The sequence below is a fragment of the Carettochelys insculpta genome, chromosome 23, assembly GCF_033958435.1.
Source record: "Carettochelys insculpta isolate YL-2023 chromosome 23, ASM3395843v1, whole genome shotgun sequence".
Taxonomy (NCBI): Eukaryota; Metazoa; Chordata; order Testudines; family Carettochelyidae; genus Carettochelys; species Carettochelys insculpta.
In genome coordinates, this window is record NC_134159.1 from 1,919,891 (window position 1) to 1,943,273 (window position 23,383).

The 23,383-nt window shown below is 59.6% G+C and overlaps 1 protein-coding gene across 3 annotated transcripts in view; it reads right to left on the reverse strand.

The window, feature by feature from the left end:
* Nucleotides 1–23,383, reverse strand: part of PHC2 (polyhomeotic homolog 2) — a 107,888-nt gene that overhangs the window by 30,374 nt on the left and 54,131 nt on the right. For 2 of the 3 annotated variants that reach the window (XM_074975599.1, XM_074975600.1), the window contains exons 3-7: nt 18,917–19,075; nt 18,033–18,110; nt 17,160–17,327; nt 12,200–12,355; nt 11,335–11,635 (exon numbers count right to left, since the gene is read on the reverse strand). In XM_074975599.1, coding sequence (XP_074831700.1) covers nt 11,335–11,635; nt 12,200–12,355; nt 17,160–17,327; nt 18,033–18,110; nt 18,917–19,075 — 862 coding nt within the window. The remainder of the gene's footprint in view (nt 1–11,334; nt 11,636–12,199; nt 12,356–17,159; nt 17,328–18,032; nt 18,111–18,916; nt 19,076–23,383) is intronic. The other variant, XM_074975601.1, reaches the window with a different exon arrangement.

The following is a 23,383-nucleotide window of genomic DNA, read 5'->3' on the forward strand; positions in this document are numbered from 1 at the left end:
GGGCAGAGCTCAAAAAAAGCATCCGATCTCCATGTCAAGATTTCCAGTGACTGAAGGTCCAGCACAACCTTTCTAAATTGTTCCAGTGGTTAATGACCCTTTCTGGTAATAGGTGAATTTGTCAGTGTTCAACTTCTAGCCACTGGATCATGTCAGACCTTTGTCTGCTCGATTGCAGAGAACCTGACTGTCAAAATTCTGTTCCCCAGGTAGGTACTGTGGCTTGTGACTGAGTCAACCGTTAGCTTTCTCCTGAACAAACCAAAGAATAGGGTTCTTCCGTCTGTCACGATATGCCATAATTTCCAGTGCCTCTTCTCTGAGCCTGCTCCAACTTTTCAACATTCTTCCTGACTTGTGGCCATCAGAACTGGACTATGTACTTCAGAGGAGCAGACAGACGCCCTCAGGGAACTGATGGGCAGGATCCCCATGGAGGCTAATATGAGGGGGAAAGGAGTCCAGGAGAGCTGGCTGTGTTTTAATGAACCCTTACTGAGGGTGTGGGAGCGAATCATCCCGATGTGCAAAAAGAAGAGCAAAGATGGGAGGTGACCTGCTTGGCTTAACAGAGAGATCGTCACCGAGTTTACCCACACACCACAAGCCAACAAAAAGCGGAAAGTTGGACAAACGAGTAGGGAGCAGTAAAAAGGTCCCACCTGAGCATGCAGGGTTATAATGAGGAAAGCCAAACTGCAACTGGAGTTGCATTTAGCAACGGATGTGAAGCTAAAAGGGGTTTCTACAGGTACATTAGCAACAAGCAGCAGCTCAGGGAACTCTTACTAAATGGGGAAGGCAACCTAGTGACAGGTGATGTGGAAAAAGCTGAAATACTCATTTGTTTTGCCTCAGTCTTCACAGACGAGGTCAGCTCCCAGACTACGGCACTGGACAGCTCAGCGTGGGAAGGAGACGAGCGGCCCACGGGAGTGGAAGAACAGCTGAAGGAAAAGCTGGACAGGCACAAGCCTGTGGGGTCAGATCTAACGCACCCAAAGGTGCTGAGACTTGTCTGAGGTGATTACAGAGCCACCGATCACCATCTTTGAGCACCTGCTTTCTGTGATGTGACAACTGGCTCCACAGGTATGGGGAAAGTGGTGGACCTGTCTTGACTTTCGTCAGCTTTTGATACAGTCTCCCACAGTATTCTTGCCAATAAGTGAAAGAAGCCTGGCTTGGATGAACAGACTGCAAGGTGAGTAGGAAGCTGGCTGTTTCGAAAGGCTCAGCAGGCAGTGATCAACAGCTCAATTTCTAGCTGGGAGCCAACTCAAGCAGAGTGCCAGGGGAGGGAGGTTTTGTTCAACACCTTCATTAATAATTTGGATGAGGAGATGGAGTGCACCAGCAGGAAGCTCGCAAATGACACTAAGATGGGGAAGAGCTGGATAAGCTGGAGGGCAGGGATAGGATGCAGAGGCTACGTCTACACGTGAAGCCAACATCGAAATAGGCTATTTCGATGAGTAACGTCTACACGTCCTCCAGGGCTGGCAATGTCGATGTTCAACTTCAACGTTGCGCGGCACCACATCGAAATAGGCGCTGCGAGGGAACGTCTACACGCCAAAGTAGCACACATCGAAATAAGGGTGCCAGGCACAGCTGCAGACAGGGTCACAGGGCGGACTCAACAGCAAGCCGCTCCCTTAAAGGGCCCCTCCCAGACACAGTTGCACTAAACAACACAAGATACACAGAGCCGACAACTGGTTGCAGACCCTGTGCCTGCAGCATGGATCGCCAGCTGCCGCAGCAGCAGCCAGAAGCCCTGGGCTAAGGGCTGCTGCCCACGGTGACCATAGAGCCCCGCAGGGGCTGGAGAGAGAGCGTCTCTCAACCCCCCAGCTGATGGCCGCCATGGAGGACCTGGCAATTTCAACGTTGCGGGACGCGGATCGTCTACACGGTCCCTACTTTGACGTTGAACGTCGAAGTAGGGCGCTATTCCGATCCCCTCACGAGGTTAGCGACTTCGACGTCTCGCCACCTAACGTCGAAGTTAACTTCAAAATAGCGCCCGACGCGTGTAGCCGCGACGGGCGCTATTTCGAAGTTAGTGCCGCTACTTCGAAGTAGCGTGCACGTGTAGACACAGCTAGAGTGATGTAAAAAAATTAGAGGATTAAGCCAAAAGAAATCTGATGAGGTTCAACAAGGACAAGTGCAGAGTCCCACACTTGGCACAGAAGCATCCCCAGCACTGTTACAGGCTGAGGACTGACTGGCTAAGTGGCAGTTCTGCAGAAAAGGACCTGGGGATTACAGTGGTTGAAAAGCTGGATACAGGTCAGAAATGTGCCCTTGTTGCCAAAAGGCTAACAAGATATTGGGCTGCACTAGTAGGAGCATTGCCAGCAGATTGAGGTAAGTGGTTATTCCCCTTTACTTGGCACTGGTGATGCCACATCTGGAGTAAAATGTTCATCGTTTCCCCCCCACCCCCCAAAAAGGATGTGGACAAATTGGAAAAAGCCCAGCAGAGGACAATAAAATGATGAAGGGGCTGGAGCATGTGACCTACGAAGAGGAGCTGAGGGACTTGGACTTATTTAGTTTGCAGAAGAGAAGATTCAGGGGCAATTTGATAGCAGCCTTCAACTTCCTGAAGTGGGTTCCAGTGAGGATGGAGCCAGGCTGTTCCCAGTAGTGACAGATGGCAGAATGAGGAGCAATGGTCTCAAGCTGTGGTGGGGGAGGTGTAGGTTGGATATTAGGAAAGACTCTTTCCCCAGGAGGGTGGTGAAGCTCTGGAACGGGTTACCTAGAGGTTTTTAAGTCCTGCCTTGACACAGGCCTGGCTGGGATGATTTAATTGGGGTTGGTCCTGCTTTGAGCACAGGGCTGGACTAGATCAGGGTCTGCAGGTAGAGCCTGGAGCCTCTGACAGGTGATCCTGATTGTTTGGGAGGCTAGCAAGGGCTGCCTCCCCGACACTGGTGTGCTTCTCCTGCCCTCTGCTTGGAGCTGCCTCCCGCTGGCTGTGCCGGGTAGGGGAGGCAGATAGAGGAGTTCCTAATGTCAGGGTCTCCCCCCGCTCCTTTTGCACCCCATCTCCACAGAAAGGGAGGACATGACAGGGGTCGGCACGGAGGGCACTTGCTGGCAGCTGCTCCTATGTCTCACCCCGCTCAGCGTCCTTAGAGGGGCAACAGGCCGCTCTGACGCTCACACACACAGGGAACCACGGCCAACAGGAGGTGTGAGGCCAGTGCCTGGGGAAGGGGTGCAGCATGTGGTGCCACCTGCCCCCCTCCCCACCAGTGCCACTGCTGGACATGCTGGCTGCTTCTGGAAGAGGTACAGGGCCAGGGCAGGCTGAGCCTGCCTTAGCCCCACTGCACCAGAGCTGCCTGAAGTGCACCCCAGCCCCCCTACAGGGATGGGGCCTGAGTGAAGCGATGGGGAAGGGTGCAGGGCAAGCGTATCTAGGTCAGAGGAAGATCCTGGATTGCGCTTAAACTCAAAAAGTGAGCTTGTTCTTAACACGGCTGGACACCTCTTCCAGTCCTCATCACCTATGATCCCGTCCCAGTAGCGCTCGCACCCGCGTCAAATACAGCAGCAATACCCTCACCTGCTCCCCCGAGACTCCTGTGCATACACCCCAGGCTTGTATCAGCCTTTTTGGCCACAGCGGGGCACTGCGAGCTCCTGTTGAGTTGATTATCCACTGTCACCCCCCGAAATCCTTTTCACTGTCACTGCTTCCCAGGTTAGGCTCCCCCATGCCGTCAGCATGGGCTGCTCCCCAAGGGTATTTAGGCTCCTAACTCTACACAATACCTTGGAGGATCTGGGCCTTGTCCTTGGACACAACTTTATATTTGGCCAGATTGAAATGCATACTTGCTTACGCCCAGCTTGTCAAATGGCTCAGACTGCTGTATAGAAGTGATCTGTCCTCTTCACTATACACCACCTCCTCACTCTTTGTGCCACCTGCAAAGCTCATCAGTGATGATTTCCTGATTTCTTCCAGGACATTGATGCAAATGTTATATAGCACAGGGCCCAGAGCTGATCCCTACAGCACTCCACTAGAAATGCACCCACTTTATGGCTACACATTGAGACCTGGCAGCTAGTCAGGTTGTAGTTCATTTAATGTGACCAAGATGATTTCGCACTAGTCTCAGTTTTCAATCAAAATGTTGTGCTGTTCTGCATTAAGTAGCGTAGGCTACGTTTAGACTGCAGTTGTATCTTGAAATAACATATGCAGTTTGCACAATGCAAATTGCATAAATAATTTCAAAATAAGGGCCTATTTCGAGGGGTAGCAGAACCGGAATACCCCTCTCACAACAGAACCCTAACCCACTGCTATTTTGAGTGTGGAGAAAAGCTGACATAGCAACCACAGTCTAAACAGAGCTTCACAGAAGTCTGAGTCTATCACATCACATTGTAACATTTATCAACTACACTCGTACTCTCATTATAAAAAAAGAGAGACCGAGTTAGCTTAACAGAATCTAGTTTCTATGACGGTATGTTGGTTTGCATTATTTATATTACCTTCCTTTAATTTTTTTAATTGAGACCCGTATCAGCTGTTTTATAATTTATCTGGAAGTCAAAGTCAGGGTGACAGGCCTATAATTATCTGGGGATCCTGCTTTTACTCTCTTAAAATATTGGCCCAACAAGGGCTTTCTGACGCTCTTGGAACTTCCCTGCTGCTCCAAGACTTACCAAAAATCAGCACTAACAGTTCTCAGAGTGCTTCAGCCTGCTCTTTTAAAACTCCCAGGTACAAGTTATCCAGATTTGACCTCTCCCCCTGAAATTGAGGAACGATAGGTGCAGGACACAGGTGCATAGAGGAAAGGAGAGTTTTAGTTTCCTGCAGCCTGGAGAGACCTGGCCCTGGATGCTGGTCCCAGCCTTGTCTCTCCAGCTGAGACTAGCAGCAGTGCCCAGTGTAGGATAGGAATGACCAGCTGCATCTTTCCCAGTCCAGCCCTCTGCCCCAGTGATTTACCTCTTCATCAGCTGCCCTGGGCACCCAAAACACACTGCTGGGGAGAGTCTCATGTCTGCTCTTGTGGCTTCCTTTTGCTTCCCCACCAGAAAGTCATTATGCTGTGGGGAAGGAAAGAAATCTGCAGGGCACAAGAATCCTCCATATGCACAATAGCACAGAATTCACCCAGGAGTAGCAATTCTACCACTTCCAGATAGCAATGGACGATTGGGATTCCTTTTATTCCTAATATACTTAAAAATCTTCTTACCATCCTTTATTCTGCTGGCCTTTTATTTCTCCTTATGGCCTTCTGATTCCTTTGCCAATTTTCTAAAATTTCTCTGAATTTACATTAATCACTACCAATTCCCCCCTTTTTACATACTGTTTGTGACATTTTTTACTTCCCCTCTAAGCTAGGTTGTCTTTTCTGATCAGTGACGACTTCTTTCTCAATTGTGGCTTTTGGGGCACCGAGTAAAACATTTTTAAACATTCCCAATTAGCATTCCAATTTTTCTACTGAAATTATTTCTTTTAGCGGACTGGGTTTGTCCTTATTTTCAGGGGGCTGGGGGTTACAATGATGGTATTGTTATAGTTCCTTGGAGGCCTAGTCATGGACCAGAAGCCCCTTGTGCACTTTTGATGAGCTCTTATAAAGCATCAAGTACAGGTGGTTTTTGACTGTAGTCTGTGACCAAGTGCCAAATGCTTGCACACAAACAGCTCTTCGTTTTCAGTTTGGTGATCGGTCCCTTTTTATCTGTCATGCTGAGGCCTCACAGAGAACTCCCCATGAGAGCGAACACGCTTTGGTGTGGGGAAATTGGCACCTATGATATTTAGATTTCTGAGGGGGACATTTTAGTCCTGGCAGCATGAGGCCTCCTACCACAGGTCACTCAGACTGAAGTGCCCTGCAGCATGCCCTGGGCCCTGACCCGTGAGAGTTACCAAGCAAGAAGTGGCTCATTTTCTTTAGTACGATTTGGTTGTTGGTAACACAATCCAGTTATAAGCCTTATCCGTTAGGACACTGGTGCAGAAACATTCAATGTCATTTTAAATCCAAGGTGGCAGTGATTAAGAAAAAGGTCATGTCATCTTTGACACAGTGCCACCCCGCTGCCCTTTGCCCAGTCAATCCTTCCTCTCTCCATGCCTCAGCCTCCCCACCTTTGTAACATGATTTGCAGCTGCAGGGTGCAAAGAACTAATAAGTGTCCCCTCACCATTGCCACAGCCAGGCCTCCGGCTGAAAGCAGCACGGCCCTTCTGTGCCACTTGCAAGCCAGCCAGATCCCTGCCGGCAGTGCCAAGCAACGAGGGATTTCTCTGGGAGACCAAGTGCCATCTGTTGCTCAGGGAGCCCCTCTGCCCACTGTAGCTCAGCCCACCTGGGCACATCTGCTGCTTTGAGGCCAGCCCCCGCCCCCCCCGTGCCAGCCCTGCAGGGACCACTCCCCCACGCGCTCAGGCCCGCAGCCATAGCCTGGATGAGCTGCAGCGCAGCTGTCGACGTGGCAGGCGCGAGCCTCTTATCTCCAGGCCCGGCAGATGCTGAGGCCAAACCCAGCTCGGCACCACATCATTGTCTCTCCTCTGGCTACTGGCCAAAGCCTGTGAAAGGCTGGGGGCAGGGCTCTGGGAGGGGAAGGCAGGAGGGGTCCCAGCTCCCCGCTGCCTGTAAGAGAAAGTCGGGGGGCAGCGGGGGTCACACAGGTCTGGTTGCTGCACGCCCCCCCCCCCACTTTTCCAGGTCCCTTCCTGCTGAGGCGGTTATTTATTTAGACCCCGCAGCAATGCTGCGGTCACCATAGCAACCAATGGGCAGCGCAGCGCCAGAAGCCACTAATAGCAGGCGGGAGGGCTGGGGGGCAGCGGGAGCAGCCTGGGCGGAGCGTGTGGGGTGAACGGGGTCACCCGGGGGGAGGGGAGGGAGCCGGGGGAGGGGGTGGCACACCGGAGCCGGGCACCTATGGAGAGCGCATGAAGGACGGGAGCCCGGTGGGTGAGGCTGCTGGGCCCAGCGGCAGGCAGGCACCGGGGTGCACACCACGGAGCAGCGGTGTGGCAATGGGCGGGGTCTTCCACTAGCCCCCACGGGGCGCGCAGGGCTAGGCTGGGGCTGGTGGCAGAGGCAGCCTGGGCCGTAGCTTTGGGGTCACCCACAAAATTGCAGCCTCACGCGCCTTCAGTTCCCAGACAGCGCCCCCATCCCGCTCCCCCTTCTCGCCTCTCCCTGGCCACCCTGGGCACCCCCTGGTGTGCGCCAGACCAGCCTGGCTGGAAGAGGGGCTGCAAGCTGGGGGCGAGCGGCGCAGCTCCGAGGACGGACTGCAGCTGCCTCTGACCTCCCTTGCTTGAGCCTGACCCACTGCTCAGCGGCACACGTACTGCCCTCCGGGGGGTGCCTCAAGCCCACAGGGGAACCACTGCCCTCCCTCCGCTCGGCTCTGCAGCGTCCTGCTTCAGTATCTGTTCCCTTCCCTTCATTCCCGGGGCATTCCCGGCCCGGCCCGGCCCACGGCTGCTCCGGCTCTGAGCATCTGCCAAGTGCCTGGAGCTGTCTTGGGGGTCTGCCCCACCCGCTGGGCTGGAAGGGGGGTGTCTCTCTCCAGAGGGCCACTCCCAATCCAACACTCAGGAGCGTCTCGTGCCCCCCCCGAGCTGCAGCACCATGCGCCTCGGCTCTGCGGCCAGGTCACTGGAGCTCTGCCCTGGTGGGGCGTCAGTGTCGCGATATGAATGGCCTCAGGCACTCTTCAAAGTCCACCCCCATCCCCGCCCCACCACCGCTTGGAGCTGGGAGGGGAAGGCAGAGCTGCTCCCTACCCCGGTGTCCAGCCCAGGGATCCTACAATCAACAGCTAAGGCCCCTGCAGCCTCATGCCTTGCCGCTGCCTCCCCTGGCTCTTTCCAACTCCTTTCTCTCAGCCCTGAGAGTGACAGTCACACTCCATTCCTCCCCTCGCTGTATACCAGCCCAGCCTGTCCCTGCCCTGCGGGCGTCAGGTTTGCTCAGGGCTGTATGTCCAGTGGACACCACATCTGGGGCCCCATCCTGCCAAGCAGCCCTTCAGAGCCATTTTCACCCCTTCGGGAAGGTGCGGGAGCCCAGCCCATCACAGGCTGGAAAGGAGCTACCAGCTCTCTCCCTGCCTTGGCTGGTGCAAGTTCATAGCCAGGGAGCCCATCTATGGCCAGCACTCAACAGCACCTGCCTTGCCAGTGAGGGGATGTGAAACACCCCCCACACAGCAACCCCTAGCAGCCAAGTCCCTGGCTGGCCAAGCCAGGCATACGTGATCGCAGCAGCAGTGAATGAGGACGAGCACCCGCAGCAGACTCACTCGCAATGATGGGAAACCAAAAGCATCCGTCTGCCCTGTGATTCCACAAATACGTCCTGCTCGTCTGCACGTCCCCGGAGGGGCGAACCGGCAGCTACTCGGAGGGGAACTTAAATCCACGAAGCGTTGCGCCTCTGCTACTAAAGGTGCTTTCCACTCCGTCCAGATCAGAGCTGCCCCCTGCCGAACCCGGACACCCCAAATGCCTCCCCGCGCTGCGCTGCGAAGGTTCAGCCTGACAGTCTGCAGCTTCCAGCTTCCTCAGACGTGCACCCAGCGACCTCCTGCTGACTCCTCCAGGCACACCAGGCACCGAGCTCCTTGCAAAGTCAGCCAAGGGGATGTGCCAACCTCCTAAATTTCCTGGGGTCCAGCTGAACCCCATGACACACCTCCAGACCACAGTCTGTTGTCTCAGGGCATGTCATTTCAGCCCCACCGGCAGGAGTGTAAGGCCAGAGTGGGGAGCCAGCTGGGCTGCGGCAGAACATCTAGACTATTCTCAAGCCCCGGCACAGCCCTGCACCCTACAGCCACCGCCATGCTCCAGTGCTCCCTGTCCCTTCACTGGGGAGGCCTCGAAGGCCTCATGCTCTGCCCGCAGCCAAGCTCCCTCGCTAGCTCTGATGGAGGCTGGGTGTTCAGGGCCAGCCTGACTGGCCTGTCCCCTCCCAAAAGTCTCTGGGGGGAGGCTCCTTGTGCACTTTAAAATATGGAGATATCCACATCTCACAGAGCTGGAAGGGACCTCAGGAGGTCATCCAGTCCAGTCCCTGTCCTCTGGGCCGGACCAAGCGCCATCCCTGACAGATTGTTTTAACTCTATTTGCCTCAGATCCCTGCCTGGCCTCCTCTCGGGGTGAGCTCACAGGACAAAAGGCCAATGCGTACAAGGGTGACACAGCCAATGTGCAGAGCACTGAGTTATCGGTTGCGGAAGTAACACACGACCATTCTCTAGGCTGTCTTGGCCCAGCTCCCAGCACCAGTTGCCCTTCCATCAGTTTGGCTGGTCACAGCACCTCCTCCACAGCCTGTGTCAGCCCCACCAACCAGCTCCCCTCCTGCTGAGTGGCTCTCCCTCCCCCAGCCCGGCCCAAGGCCAGCCTCTGCTCCCTCAGGTGCTTCCCCTGCAGCCTGCTCCTGGGCCCCCCTTCGCCCAGTACCACTCCATGCTCACTCTGGCTCACACAGTGTCTGACTGGCTGGGTGCCAAGTCGGGCCCTGCTCCTCCCATAATGCCCTGAGGCCAACACTTGCCCCCTTTGATGGGGTCTGCAGAGCGAGGGCGACCCAGAAAGGCCCCCAGTGCCCTTCACCCTCTCCCAGTAAGCCCTCCACAAGCACTCCCACACACTTGCCTGGCCCCAACACACACCCTCCCCTCCACCGGACACGTGGTCTATGGGCCAAACGGCTTCCGGTTCCACATGGGCCCGGGCCTGTACGTGGGCACAGGGTTTGTCCAGGAAACAGTCCCTCTGGCTCTCCCAGGACGGAGGCCGGCACGTGGGAACACCGGCCACAGACCGCTGCATCTCTGACGTGAACGACAGCAGGGCAATAACCAGCATGGCAGGGAGACGAAGCAGTCAGGGCAGGAGCCCTGGACTGTTCATTTGGCATTAAATGTAGTTCCTCTTGGCTGTTGCACAGCATCTGTGTTGCATCTGCTCAGCTCTTTGCACTGACAGTGTATCCCTGTACCTGGGGGTAGAAGGGAAGCAGGAGGGCTTGGTGCCTGAGAGGTGGTGGGAGAGGAGCAGACAAACGATACAGCCATGGGAGGATTCAGCAGTGAAAGTGGTAAGTTGTCATTAGGTTTCAGAGTCAACACAACCCTGAGATAAACAGCTCTGACCTAGTCAGCCTCATTCGGTACTGCGACCTGGAGAGCAGCCCACTGTCCCCAGCTGGGGCTGGCCCCTTCCCTGCAGTGCTCGTGTGCTGGCATCAGGGCAGGCATAGAACCCCGGGGAATCAGGCGGGTTTCCCCTGCAGCTCCCCTTCCCTTGGCTGTGCTTGGAGAATCCTGAGCTGAGCGGCTGGCCCCATCCAGGCTGTCTGCAGACACACCTGTGTCAGTCGCAGCTCCTACTTCCCAGGTGCTGTGCAATCCATCTGGTGGGGGGATGTGCAGTTCTGGTGCCTGGGCCCCCAGCAAGAGGCGGCCAGCAGACCTCACAGGGCCCTGCCACTGGCCTGGCACACCGCAGGGAGGGATGACTGAGGACCACCAGCGAGTGCCCCCGTGCACGGGATATGGGACGACAGGCAGCCAGCACGTGTGCAGGCAAACACACACGAACACACGTGAAGCCGTGGCTGCAGATAGCACCGTGCTCTGGCTTGTGTCTGGACTGACTGGGGACAGGGCTGGACTGAGGGCACCTCCCGCTGTGCTGAAGACCAGGGACTGGGCGTCTCACCTGTGCCCGGCTCACGTCCTCCGCGTCAGTCTCAAGGAGACACTCGCCCTCCCCGGCCCTCAGAGCTTCTCCTCCATCCCCCAGCAGGTACCACCCGCCAGAGCCTGGCACGAAAAGCAGCCACTGGGGGAAGCTCAACACAACTCTGAGCCACGTCATCCTGGGCATCACTCCACCCCTGATCACCAGCAGCACGGAACAGTGCCACAGGGCCAGCACCCACCGCCGCAGCCCTGCCACAGGGCATAGCATGCAGAGCACGGGCCCACAGCACGTCGCACTGCCACCAAGTACCTGCATGAGGCATTGCAGTGTCTCTACAGAGCATCACATGCAGCACTCCTATGAGGCACTGGTACCCCCCGGAGCACTGGCACGTGACACTGCACACTGCCGTGGGGCACTGACACCCCCCAGAGCACTGGCAAGTGGCACTGCGCACTGCTGTGGGGCACTGACACGTCACCGTAACATCGCAGCCCAGCATAGCCAGAGGGATTAGAGGTTCTGCTGCTCTGCACCATCTCCCGCCCCCCAGCCACGCTCACCGGGGTGCTGGGGGCCTTACCTGGGGCAATGAGTGGGTGGGTGGTCACCGGCGTCACCGTCCGGCTCATGGGATGCCCTCGGCAGTCCATGCTGGTGGGCACGCTGCCATCTCCCTTTTTAAGGTGCTCGGCTGGCTGCTCAGCCTGGCTGCCCTTGGTGCCTGCAGGAGGAGGCCCTGCGGCCTTGCCCTGAGAAGTGCTGGAGGCTGGCTGGCTGCTGCTTGGAGCTGGCTTCATGGCCAGGGCGGGGAGCTGCTGGGCTTGGGAGGAAGCCACTCCTTGTGCTACTGTCTGCTGGGCTCTTATGGCCAAGTTCTGCACCTGGAGAAGATGGGCGGAAGGGGCCCAAGTCCTCAGCAAGGGGCCCAGACAGTCCCCCAGACATGGTTCCCGGGGCCGGGGCCGGGGCCGGGGCCAGGGCCGGGCTTGCAGCCTGGGCAGCCAGTGAGCGAATGGCAAGGTGGCAGCTGGCAGCCAGGAAACAGCCCCCTGGGCCTCTGGCAGCACCAGCTCCAGCACCCTGGGGACAGCCCTGTTGGAACCAACACGTGAGAGTGGAAGGCCCCTGCGAGGCAACCAGCCCCCAACCTAAAGCCTTCCCCGTGGGCCCTGCCCCCTCCCTACAGCACCCCCCCAGCCCATGCTCCCTCCCCTTTGCATCTGCCCCTCCCAGCCTGCCCAAGCCCCTTCTCCATGGCCCCTCCCCCTCCCCATGGAACCCCCCCACGTGCCGCACCCCTTTTGCACCGGGCACTGACAGCTGCAGGGAAGGTGAGGATGGTGCCTCAGTGCCAGGAGTGCCTGGGACAGCTCTGGTCCCCCCCCCAAAAGGCCAAGGCTCCTGCTACCCTCTCCACTCCCAAGGCAGGGGCGGTGGGCTCTCACCTGAGCAGTGGTGGTGGATGGCTGGGAGGTGGGGGCTGCGCTGCCCTCGGGCTGCACTGCGGTGACTGTGGCCGTAGGCGTGAAGATGAGCTGGGGGGATAAAGGAACAGCACGGCCTAGGCTCCTAGCTACTTGCACAAGGTTACTTTGCTGGGCCTGGAAATTACATGAAATGTGTTGCCTTTTACGTCGCCTGTTCCTGGCTCAGGCCGAAAGCAAACCCAGCAGCCCCAGTCCCCAGGGCTCGGGAGCACAGAATCAGATGCCTGGGGCTGGAAGGGACCAGGCCTCGAGGACACGGGGCAGGCAGGGAAAAGTGTGGCTGGCAGCAGTGGGGCACCGTGGAGGAGGACGAGCAGGAAGCAGGGGCAGAGAACCTGAGTGGATGTGGGAATGTCACGCAGGGAGCTTGTGGCTAGGAGCACGGCTGTCGCGGACGCCATGGCTTTCCGGGACGGCTGGTGGTGAGTCAGGCCCTGTGCATGGGCAGCTGCAGGCCCCAGCAGGGCTCTGTTTGCCTGCCCCCTCCAGGGTGTTTTTAGTAAAGGCGAGGACAGGTCATCGGCTCCCCTGAATTTTTATTGCCTGTGACCCTTCCCTGACTGTTACCAGAAGTACCAGTGACAGGACTGAGAGTGTGAGTGACCAGGAGTGGGGTGTGAGTGGGCATGTGCGTGCTGGGGGGGTCAGCGTGCATGAGACATAAGAACAGCCACGCTGGGTCAGAGCAAAGGTCTGTCAGGCCCGTGGCCTGTGTGCCAACAGCGGCCAGAGCCAGGAGCCCCAGAACAGGCGGTTGTCAAGTGATCCACCTGCCGCTGGCCACAGCTTTGGCAGTCAGAGTTGAGGCCCCAGGGTTGCTTCCCTGACCATCCGGGCTCTGTGCTCGCACGTGAGATCCTGGGAGCGAGTGGGTGAACATCTGTGCACAGCCGTGTGCGACACACTGTGTGCGTGTACGTGTGGGGGACGCCTGCACTAAGGCTGCCCCGGATGAGTGTGCATGGGTGGACTGGTGTGGGGGAGGGAACCTTGTCCTCGGAGCTGCTTGTGCTGGTGACAGAGAGAAGCGGTGAGCTCTGCAGAGCTCTTCTTCAGCCTCCGGCAGAGCACGGATCTCCCGGCCCCATGTGGCTGGAACACCAGCATGTGTGGGAAGTGGATAGATTCGGCTCGGGTCACTGGGATCCAAGTGGCAGGATGAGCTCAACAAGTGGGACCAGCCTGACAGGGACCCCAGGTCTCAAGCCCAGGGGGTTTGACCCCATGGGTGGCATTCCACCCTCAGGTCCATCCATCCCACCTGTCTGGGGGGAGCAGGGGTGACCCTGACTGCCGGAGAGCACGACATCAGCTGTGTGCACACTCCCAAGTCTGGATGCACGCATGTGCGTGCGTGCGTGCGTGCGTGCGAGAGAGAGAGGGACATCAGCTGTGCGTGCGAGAGAGGGAGAGAGAGACATCGCATCATAGAACACTAGAGCTGGAAGGGACCTCGAGAGGTAGAGTCCAGTCCCCTGCTCTAGAGCAGGACCCAGCACCTGTCTAGATCAGGGTTTTTTAAACTGTGTTCTGTGGAACACTGGGGTTTGTGAGCAACTCCCAGGTGTGCCGCCAGCCCTGGGAAAAATCATTCAGAGGGTGTATTGTCTGTTGTTAAAACCAGATACAACGTTAGTCTTCCTTGCTGTGATGCCTGATTAAGTGAGATCCTTTTGCTTTTGCTGCATATGTTGGTGTTCGGCTTTTTCAGTCTGACAATTTTTTGGAAAATTTTCCCAGGCATTCCACATAACAATATTGTTTGGGGTTCTGTGGCCACTGATCAGGGTTCTTGGATGTTTATCTCCAATCTGGTTTTAAATACCTCCAACAGTGGGGATTCCACAACCTTCCCAGGTAATTTATTCCTGTACTTTACCTCCCTGACAGCTAGAAGTTTTTTTTCCTAAGGTCCAACCTAAACCTCCCTTGCTGCAATTTAAGCCCATTGCTTCTTGTCCTAGCATCAGAGGCCAAAGGGAACAATTCTTCTCCCTCCTCCTTGCAGCACCCTTTTAGATACTTGAAAGCTTCTATCATGTCCCCCATAAGATTTCTCTTTTCCAAACTAAACAAGCCCAGTTCTGTTAATCTTCTCTCAGACCTCATGTTCTTTAGACCTTTAATCATTGTTGTTGCTCTTCTCTTGACCTTCTCCCATTTCTCCACATCTTCTCTGAACTGCAGTGCCCACAACTGGCCCCAGTGCTCCAGCTGAGGCCTAACCAGCGCAGAGAGCGGAAGAACGATTTCTCGTGTCCTGCTCACACCACTCCTGTTAATGCACCCCAGAATCATGTGTGCCTTTTTTGCAACAGCGTCCCGCACACTCAGCTTGTGTTCTGGTGACTCCTAGACCCCTTTCTGCAGCACTCTTTCCTAGGGGTGTGTCAGCTGTGTGTGCGTGGGAGACATCGGCTGTGTGCCTTAGCGTGCAACAGAACACAGCCGACTCCAGTGTTTGTGAGCCTATGTGTATGCACGACACCAGCTGGGCGTGTGCGTGTGCACAGGTGACATTGACAGGGTGTGGGGGTGCGCAGGGGACATGGGCAGCGGGGGGCTCATGTGGGGGTGGGGAGGCAGCCTGGCCACAGGAAAAGTTTCCTTTGTCGCCAGCTGGCGCTGGGAGGAGACACTGAACCAGGCCCTCAGCCAATCACGGCAGCTGCTGCCACAGCCAGAAGTGCCCCGCCAGCCTGCGGCCAGCCCCGCCCCTGCAGCAGCCTCTGGGGCAGTGACTGGGGCAGGGGCTGAGAAGACAGGAGTATAGGACCTTCGCCTTTGCCCAGCTTGGGGCCAGCGCTCATCTGTGCCCCCCGCACCTCCCAGCCGTGCTCCTGTGCCCTGGCGGCTGGGCAGCAGTGAGTGCCTGGCTGAGCCCGCGGGGCGCCCCACCTCACCAGGGGACAGGGTTCTGCACCCCGGTGCTCAGCCCTGACACGAAGCCCAAGTGGTTTGCGACCCAGCTGAGCAGGGTGGAGCTGGGAGACCTGCATGGAGCTCCGGCAGGCTAGGGCAGTGCTGCTGGGATTGGAACCGGAGCCACCCCGGAATAAGCCTTGTCCCCTTTCATACCTTCCTGCCGGGGGAGGGACCCAGCTCACCGAATGGCAAGAGCACAGTCCTCTAGCACTGGAAGTCCGGGAGCAGCTCCACTACTTAGCAGCAGCAGCAGCCGCCTGTGTGCTCAGCCATTGAGGGGAAACATTGCAGCAAGGGACAACCTAGCAGGCCCTCAGGAATGGGCCAATGCTCTCCCCACTCCAGCTTGGGGCACAATCCCAGCTCAGGCCCCAGGCTCCCCACAGGTCCCAGCAGAAAGGGCAGTGACCAGAAAGCAGAGCTCCTGTCCCAAGCATCTGTGCAAAGCACCCAGCCCCTGGCACCATCCCAACCTCTCCAGCCCAGCAGGTGCCCTGGTCCCCCCAGCCTGCCCGGCTAGGGGGGCCCCAGGACACCTGCTGCTCCTGCTGGGGTACTGGGGGGCCCGGGGAGGACACTGGGGCCCCCTCCCCCACTGCATGTGGCACCTGCTCACTTCCACTCTCCAAAAGGGAGGAGACAAGAGTCTCAGGCACAAGCACTGTGCAGGGGGCAGGATCACAAGCCAGGCCAGGCCGCCTGGGGCCAGGGGCGGGGCCATGCAGCCAAACTGTGGGACAACACTGGGGGAGGGGGCCAGGGCTCCCCAGGGACTGCTCCTAAGGAGAAGCTGGGCCTGGGGCGGCTGCTGGAGAAGCAGGTGCTGGGGAAAGGGAGTAGGAGGCTAGGACGGGGCCTGGGAGGGGCAAACCATCCAAGGAACAGGAGGGAGCGGGTGCACCATCTCCATGGATCATATTAAGTAGCCAGGCAGGAAACCTGAATCACTGGCTGCTTCAGCACAGCACAAAACTAGCTGACATGCAGGGGATGGGGATAACAGGGGCCGGGCGTCGTGACGGGGGTGGGGTGGGCAGAGCTGGGGGGCCCATGGCGGGGGCCGGGCCTCAGGATGGTGGGGGTGTGGGCAGTCCTGGGGGGCCCATAGTGGGGATAACAGGGGCCGGGCATCAAGACTGGGGGGTGTGGGCAGAGCTGGGGGGCCCATGGTGGGGATGGCAGGGGCTGGGCTTCGGGACAGTGGGGTGTAGGCAGAGCTGGGGGGCCCATGGCAGGGATAACAGGGGCCAGGCGTCAGGACTGGGGGGTGTGGGCAGACCTGGGGGGCCCATGGCGGGGATAACAGGGGGTCGCTCACCCCTATGCCTTCTGCTAGCAGAGGTTTAGCCACATTTGCTTTCTCCCTTTAGCGCCGAGATCCCCTCACTGAACCCCGCTGGCTTTCCCTTCAGCCCCACACCCAGCCGGCCAGACGCAGCTCCATGAGTGGAGCCGGGTGAGGCTGAGGCACGCTGTGGGGCTGGACCCCTATTCCCACCTGTGTCTAGCCCGTGGCCTGGAGCAAGTGCCCACAACGGCTGGGGGTGGGTCTCCCCACCGGCGTGGGGGAAGGGGGCAGGAGCAGTCACGTCCCAGCACCGGGCAGGGTCGTAAGTGCACAGCCCCAGCCCCATGCCAGGCTGCTGCTGGGGCGTGGCCGTGGGGTGCAGAGCTCAGCATGTGGGGCTGGGACCAGAGCAGGCAGCTCTCCGAGGTCACCATCGCCCTCTGCTGGGGCGAGGCGGAACTGCCCACAGGTGTGAGCGTGCTGCCCTCCGCTGGTAGGCGTCGGAGCTGCACATGGCCAAGGACCCTCTCCAGCCCCAGGGACGCTGCCGCTTCTCGCACCAGGGCAGGATGACAGAGCTGGGACCCCTCATCCTTGCAGGGAGAAGGCGGAGTTTGCACTAAGCCCCCCCTTTCCTGTGTCTCTTGAGGAGCAGCAGAGAAGGGGGGGCGCCCGCGAGCGGCACGTTCCGAGCCTGCCGCTTACCATCTGGGCCCGGAGGTACATCTGGGCCTGGCTGGCCGTCAGGGCGGGGGAGGCGGCATTTCCCAGCAGCACAGCTTGCTGGGTGATGCCTGAGGCAGCGGCGGCTGAGTTCACACTCTGAGCTCGGTTGATCAGCTGGGCAGCGGCAGGAGAGGTGGCCAGGTTTATCTGGGGAGAGAGAAGGAGCTGCAGACCAGGGCACGCTGCCTTTCGGACCCCCTGCGGGCTCAGAGCCCCACTGCTCCCTCACCTTTGTATGGCCACGCATGGGGTTAGCAGGCCTGGCAGCCACTGAAGGCCCTGGGGCAAGACAGGAGGGGGCCCAGGTCTGTGCCCTGGAAGAGGGGGCCTAGGACAGCTCTCAGTGCAGTCGGGAGCACGGCCCAGGGCTCCCCTCCCCACACAGCAGTGTGGGGCGCGCTGCCGCAGCACTTCAAAGCAGCCCAGCAACTGCCCCTGTCCCCGTTGGCCAGCCTGCACGGGGACCAAGACCTGCCCTGCTCTGCCCTCTCCTGCCCCCGGTTCCCCAAAGCCTCCTCCCCCGAGAGACGTGGCCCAGGGGATTACTGGGGCCTGGTGCAGGGCAGCAGCCGGGGTCGGGCCCCCCAGCTCACTGCAGTCGGGGAGACGTGGGAAGAGGAGCAACCCAGCAGCGGGCACCACCATCACCCTGCCACTGGGTGGTGCCCTCTAGTGGCTGGACTCAGAGTGCCGGGGTCCCCGCTCCCAGGACTGCCGGCGGGAGCAGGTCTGGAGCTCCCCTCTTCAGCAGCCGACCTGGGGGGCTGGGGTGCGTGATTTACACATGGGCGGTGTCCGGGGCGAGGGGGCAGCTGGGCAGGGCAAGGGGCACGGCCCTGGAGCAGGACTTACCGTGGGCTGCTGGGACGGCGTCTGGGGGGAGGCATTGCTGCCAGAAGAGCCACCCTGCCTGTTAGCAGCCAGACTCGCCTGGAAGAGAGAGCACGAGGCAGGTCACCCCCAGCCCACAGCGCCCAGGCCAGGGGTGGGGAGGAGGGGACTGCACCATCAGCCCTTGGTTCTTGAGCGCAGGGCCAAGGGGTCACAGATATGTTTGCTCTCAGGCATCCCTGCAAACCCAGCCCATTGAGATGGACCCAGAGCTATCCTTCATCCAGCAGAATTCACTGGGGCCATAACCCTGTCCGCCCAATGCCCACGCTGCTGGCATCTGCCACACCGGCGCCAGCCTCTAGCCCAGAGCCGGGCATCCGTCCCCTGTTCCGACAGCCAGCGTCATACCCAACAGCTCTGGGCTCGGCTGCTCCCGTTCCCCCCGCCGCACTGGGAAACACACCGAGCCAGCGCGCACAATGCTCCTCTGGGTCCCACGGATCTCTGCCTATCACCAGCGCCACAGCAGTCAGCGGGGCCTGCTCCCCACTCCGCCCACCAGCTCCCTCTCGCCCCATGGGTGACAGCCCAGAGGACACAGCTGGCGCCCTCCCGTGGGCCAGCCCTTTGGAAGCCCTGTGGGCTGCCTGGTGCTGGGCGCGAGACGGGGGCGTGTGGGATGGGGGACCGAGGAGGGCGGAGTGTGATGGACAGACTCAGCACGTGAGGGAGATCAAAATCCCGTCTCATGTCCGTCACCGCAGCCCGACTGGCAGGGGCCAGATGTGAAGCAGCAGGAGGGGAGACCTGGGCATCAACAGACAGCGAGGTGGCCGCCATGGCCCCAGGCACTTGCCCGCTGCAGGGGCGCTGCGCCGCGCCCGTAACCCGCCGTCCTGTACCTGCTGCACGGCCGCCAGGCTCTGGAGCTGGGCGCTGCTGAGGTGCTGCTGCTGCAGGGCGGCTGTCTGCAGCATGAGGTGCTGCTGCTGCGCCGCATACATTTGCTGCAGGTACTGTGCCGCGGTGCTGGGCTGCCGGTGCAGGGCCTGCTGGATCACCTGACGTGCGGAGCAGAGGCGTGAGTCCCTCAGCCAGCGTTCCCGGCCCAGCCCCACGCCTGCCCCCCTCCGGCCAGGGCAGCATTTCCCTCCAGGAGGGAGAGAGGCTTCCCCAGGCCACCGAGGAAAGAAGAGACGACCCGGAGAAGACCCCCAGCGGTCCTGGCTTTGCTAAGGGTGGAGCACAGCAAGCACGGCGCATTAATCTCTTGTGGCGGGGGCAGCGATGCAGGGGGCTCCCCTCCTTCACAGCACACCTCCCTCCCCCCCACACCCCCACTCCGCCCCTGACCCTTCCCCAGCGATCAATCACCCCTCATAAAGCAGGCTGACAGCTCCCCTCTGGCCAGCCTGTCTGGCATGTGACCTGGGCCCGGAGGCCAGATGGGAGAATGCAGAGAGCTTGCAGTGAACAGGGGGGCTTTGCCCGAGTGGTTGGATAGAATCGTAAAAGAATAGAGCAGGAAGGGAGCTCAGAAGGTCACCGAGCCCAGCCCCCTCCTCAGAGCAGGACCAACCCCAACTAAATCATCCCAGCCAGTGCTGTCACGCTGGGACTTGACATCCTCTAGAGATGCAGATCCCACCACCTCCCTAGGGATCCCATTCCAGAGCTTCACCACCCTCCTGGGGAAGGAGTTTTTCCTAATGTCCATCCTCCACCTCCCCCTCTGTAACTTCAGACCATCGCTCCTTGTTTTGCCATCCGTCACCACTGGGAACAGCCTCTCTTCAGCCTCTTTAGAGCCCCCTTCAGGAAGTTGAAGGTTGCTATCAAATCCCCCTAAATCGTCTCTTCTGCAAACTAAACAAGCCCAAATCCCTCAGCCTCTCCCCATAGGTCTTGTGCTCCAGCCCCCTTGTCATTTTTGTCCCCCCCCAACTCTCTCCAACGTGTCCATGCTCTTTTCGCAATGGGTGAGGGGCCAGAATTGGACCCAATATTTCAGGTGCTGCCTCACCAGTGAGGAATCACCTCTCTCGACATGCTGGCAACGCTCCTGCTAATGCACCCCAGTGCGCCATTAGCGTTCTTGGTACTAGGGCCCACTGGTGGCTTGCAGCCGACATCAGCTGTGGGAGCCCATGGCAGGAGGCACCTGGGCATGGACTGGCAATGGCCCTGCCCTGCCCCAGAGCATTTACACCTCTCTCTAGGCGTGGACACGCTTTTTGGCCTGAGGGCCAATCTCAGCACGGAAACTGCGCAGAGCTGCGACTGCTCACAGAACTGGGGGCTCTGGCACGGGGTGCAGGCTCTGGGGTGAGAGGAGGGGTTTGGCTACAGGAGGGTGCGCTGGACCCAGATGAAAGGGTGTGGAAGCTGAGAGAAACTGGGGTGCAGGGGGTCTTAGGGCCAGGATTCAGGCAGCTCCTGGAAGCAGCAGCCCAACCCACCTCCAGCTCCAACATGGAGGCAGGGCCATGCAGCTCTGTGCAGTGCCTTGGCCGCAGTCACCGCTCCCACAAATCCCACTGGCTGCGGTTCCGGGCCAATGGGGGCTGCAGAGCTGGTGCTTGGGGCAGGGGTAGCACGTGGTGTCCCCTGGCTGCCCCCTCTTCCAGGAGCTGCTGCAAGACCGAGGCAAGGCGAGCCCCCACCCTGCTCCCTGACAGGAGCTCCAGGGTCAGATCTAAAGCTCCCGTGGGCCAGATGTGGCCCAGGGGCTGCAGTTTGCCCACCGGGGTGTTTGCCCAGGCGTCACTTACACAGCTGGCCAACCCCAGCAATGCCAAGGCCAGGATGAGAGAGAAGCAGCAGCTGCCGCTCACTACAACCCTGAGCACTCGAGCTCCTGGCTGGACTCAGTCTTTGCTGCAGATCTCTGGCACGGCTGCCCAGTCACCAGCTCAGCTGCCCGACGTGACTGCCCTGGCCTTGTTGGAGTCACTGGCTCTTCTCAACCCCAGGGGTTTGCAGTGGGAACCGAGCGCTCAGCACTGCCCAGGACGGGGCCCCGCGTATAAAACGACAAACGCCCTTTCCGACCAAAGAGCTGAAGCTGGGGCCTCCTGCCTGGGCCAGGTTCTAGCACCCGGAGGTCTCCCAGGAGCTCACCTGGGGCCAGCGACGTTACCACACCGCACCCTGGGGGAAGCCGCTGCTCAGGGCCAGTGCCACTGCTGGGAATCAAGCCAGGAGTCCAGATTCCCAGCACCCCGCTCCAGCCAGGCTTGCCGTGAAGCTGAGAGCAGAGGGCACTGGCCAAGGAAATGGCCCAAATGACCCTCTGAGAGGCAGAAAATGGAGAGCTGGGCAACCCGCTGCTCCCCTCTGCGCCTCGACAATGGGGCAAGGGCAGCCCCCCACCAGGGGCCACGCTGAGCCCACACCTCCAGCTGAGCACCAGCAGATTGCAGACATGCCCAGGCCCACGGCACAGGGATCCCGATCACCCGCTGGCCCCTCAGGCCAGAGCACCCAGCCACCAAGGGCCGGCCTGAGGGGAGCACTCCCCTTCAGTGCCTGCCCCTGCAGCAACCCTCTCCTCTGGCGCTCACCCCATGGCTAAACTGAAGGGTTTATCGCTGTGTGGAGCCAGCCCCTCCCTTCCCCCTCCATGGCACACCCCTCCCCCACAGCCCATTCAACCCCCCGCCCCCGCCCCATTGTTCAGGTCCCGGCACTGCCTCTCTAGATCCTCCCCACGGAACAAAAGTCCCCCACCCCCACAGCCCCTCCTGCCTCTCCTCCTCCCACCTCCCCTGCACCTTGGGCTGCCTCTGCCCTGCCCTGCCCAGCCCAGGGCTCAGGGCATGATGCCCTCCCTGACCTGAGCTGCGAGCGCTCTGCCCTCTTCTCTGTCTGCCCCCCCCCCCACCCACAGGACCTCTCAGGGCTCAGCTGGCAGAACCCCCGGGGCACAGAACGGGGAGGGGGAGCTGCACACCACTCACACCTCCTGGTCTCTCACTCGCCGCACCCACCACGGCATGTACCTGTTCTCAGGGTCCTGCACCAGGACACCAGCACATGCCCCTCCCCAGCGCAGGGCACACGGCCCGCCCCTCCCTCCCAGCACTGGGCTTGCAAGCAGCTCTTTGGGGCATACGTCCATCCCCCGGGTACACACCTCTAGGAAAGGTCCCATGGCCCTGCCTCTGTGCACACCAGCTCAACGCATGCCCAGGCTGAGCCATGCCAGGGGTTCTCCTCTGGGGGCTGTTCCTGACACTGCTGTTCCATGGTGGAAGCTGAAGGACCTCGCAGGGCGGGGGAAGGTTACACATGGGGGTGCAGAGGGATAGGGGGTGGGCAGTCCCAGTTCCCTCAATGTCCAAGTGTCCCCAGAGAGCTCCCTCCCCTCTAGCCATGGGGCAGTATCTGCTGTGAACATGCAAGGACTGATGCAGAACGCAGAGAGCAGAAAGGGCCTTGGGCTTTGCCACCAGACCAATCTTTAGAGCCCCCCTTGGAGTCAGACGAAGCCCAGGAGTAACCCTGAGTTGTCAAGTGAGCCTCATGCGCTCCATCTCTAAAGCCAACAGCCAGGACTTCAGGGGCAATACTTCCACTGCAGTTGGGGGCCTTCGGGGTGCAGCAACCAGGTTCCCATGCACCAAGTCCAGGTGTGCAGAGCCCGGGCAGGCGGGTGCAGCGCATTGACAACTGGCGCCAAGGTTCCTGAAGCACCAGCAGCTGCGCTGTTCCCCCAACACACAAACCAGGGTCACCCAGTGAACGGAACGGGCAGTGGGACCAGGGGGTGAGGGGCCAGGCCCCAGAAGTAAAACTGGGTTCAGCCAAGGATTAGATCAGTCCATGGCAGGCAGCCTATTGACAGCTATTACCAGGACAGGCAGGGATGCAACCCCAAGCTCAGCATGACCCTAAACCTCTGACTCCTGGAAACTGAGGGAAGGGCCGTTCCGAGGGGGGACAGAGCCTGGGGCATCCCTCCACCAGTGCTCCAGGCAGGGGGCCCAGGCCAACTCCCCTTTCCCCGGCTCCACCCCGGCCATGCCCCCTTCCCTAGCAACAGGGCTGGGATTACCTGGGGCCAGGGCAGCGGCAGGGGCAGGGGGTCGCCTCAGGAGCAGGCTGCAGCCTGTGCAGAGAGTGTAGGGGAGAGAGGGAGGGAGGTGACCCCTGCTGCTATTGGCACCCATTGGGGACCCCACCCCAGGTAATCCTCTCGTCTCCTGCCCATCGGATGGCTAGGTGGGCTGTGGCCTGTTCTATACATTCCAGTCCCGCTGCCGTGGGACTCTGGCCTAGGCGGACCATGGGCCTGGCCTAGAGCAGCGGGTGCATACCACCTGGGGAGTGGGGACACAGGGCTGGGGGGGGTCAATAAAAGTAATGCT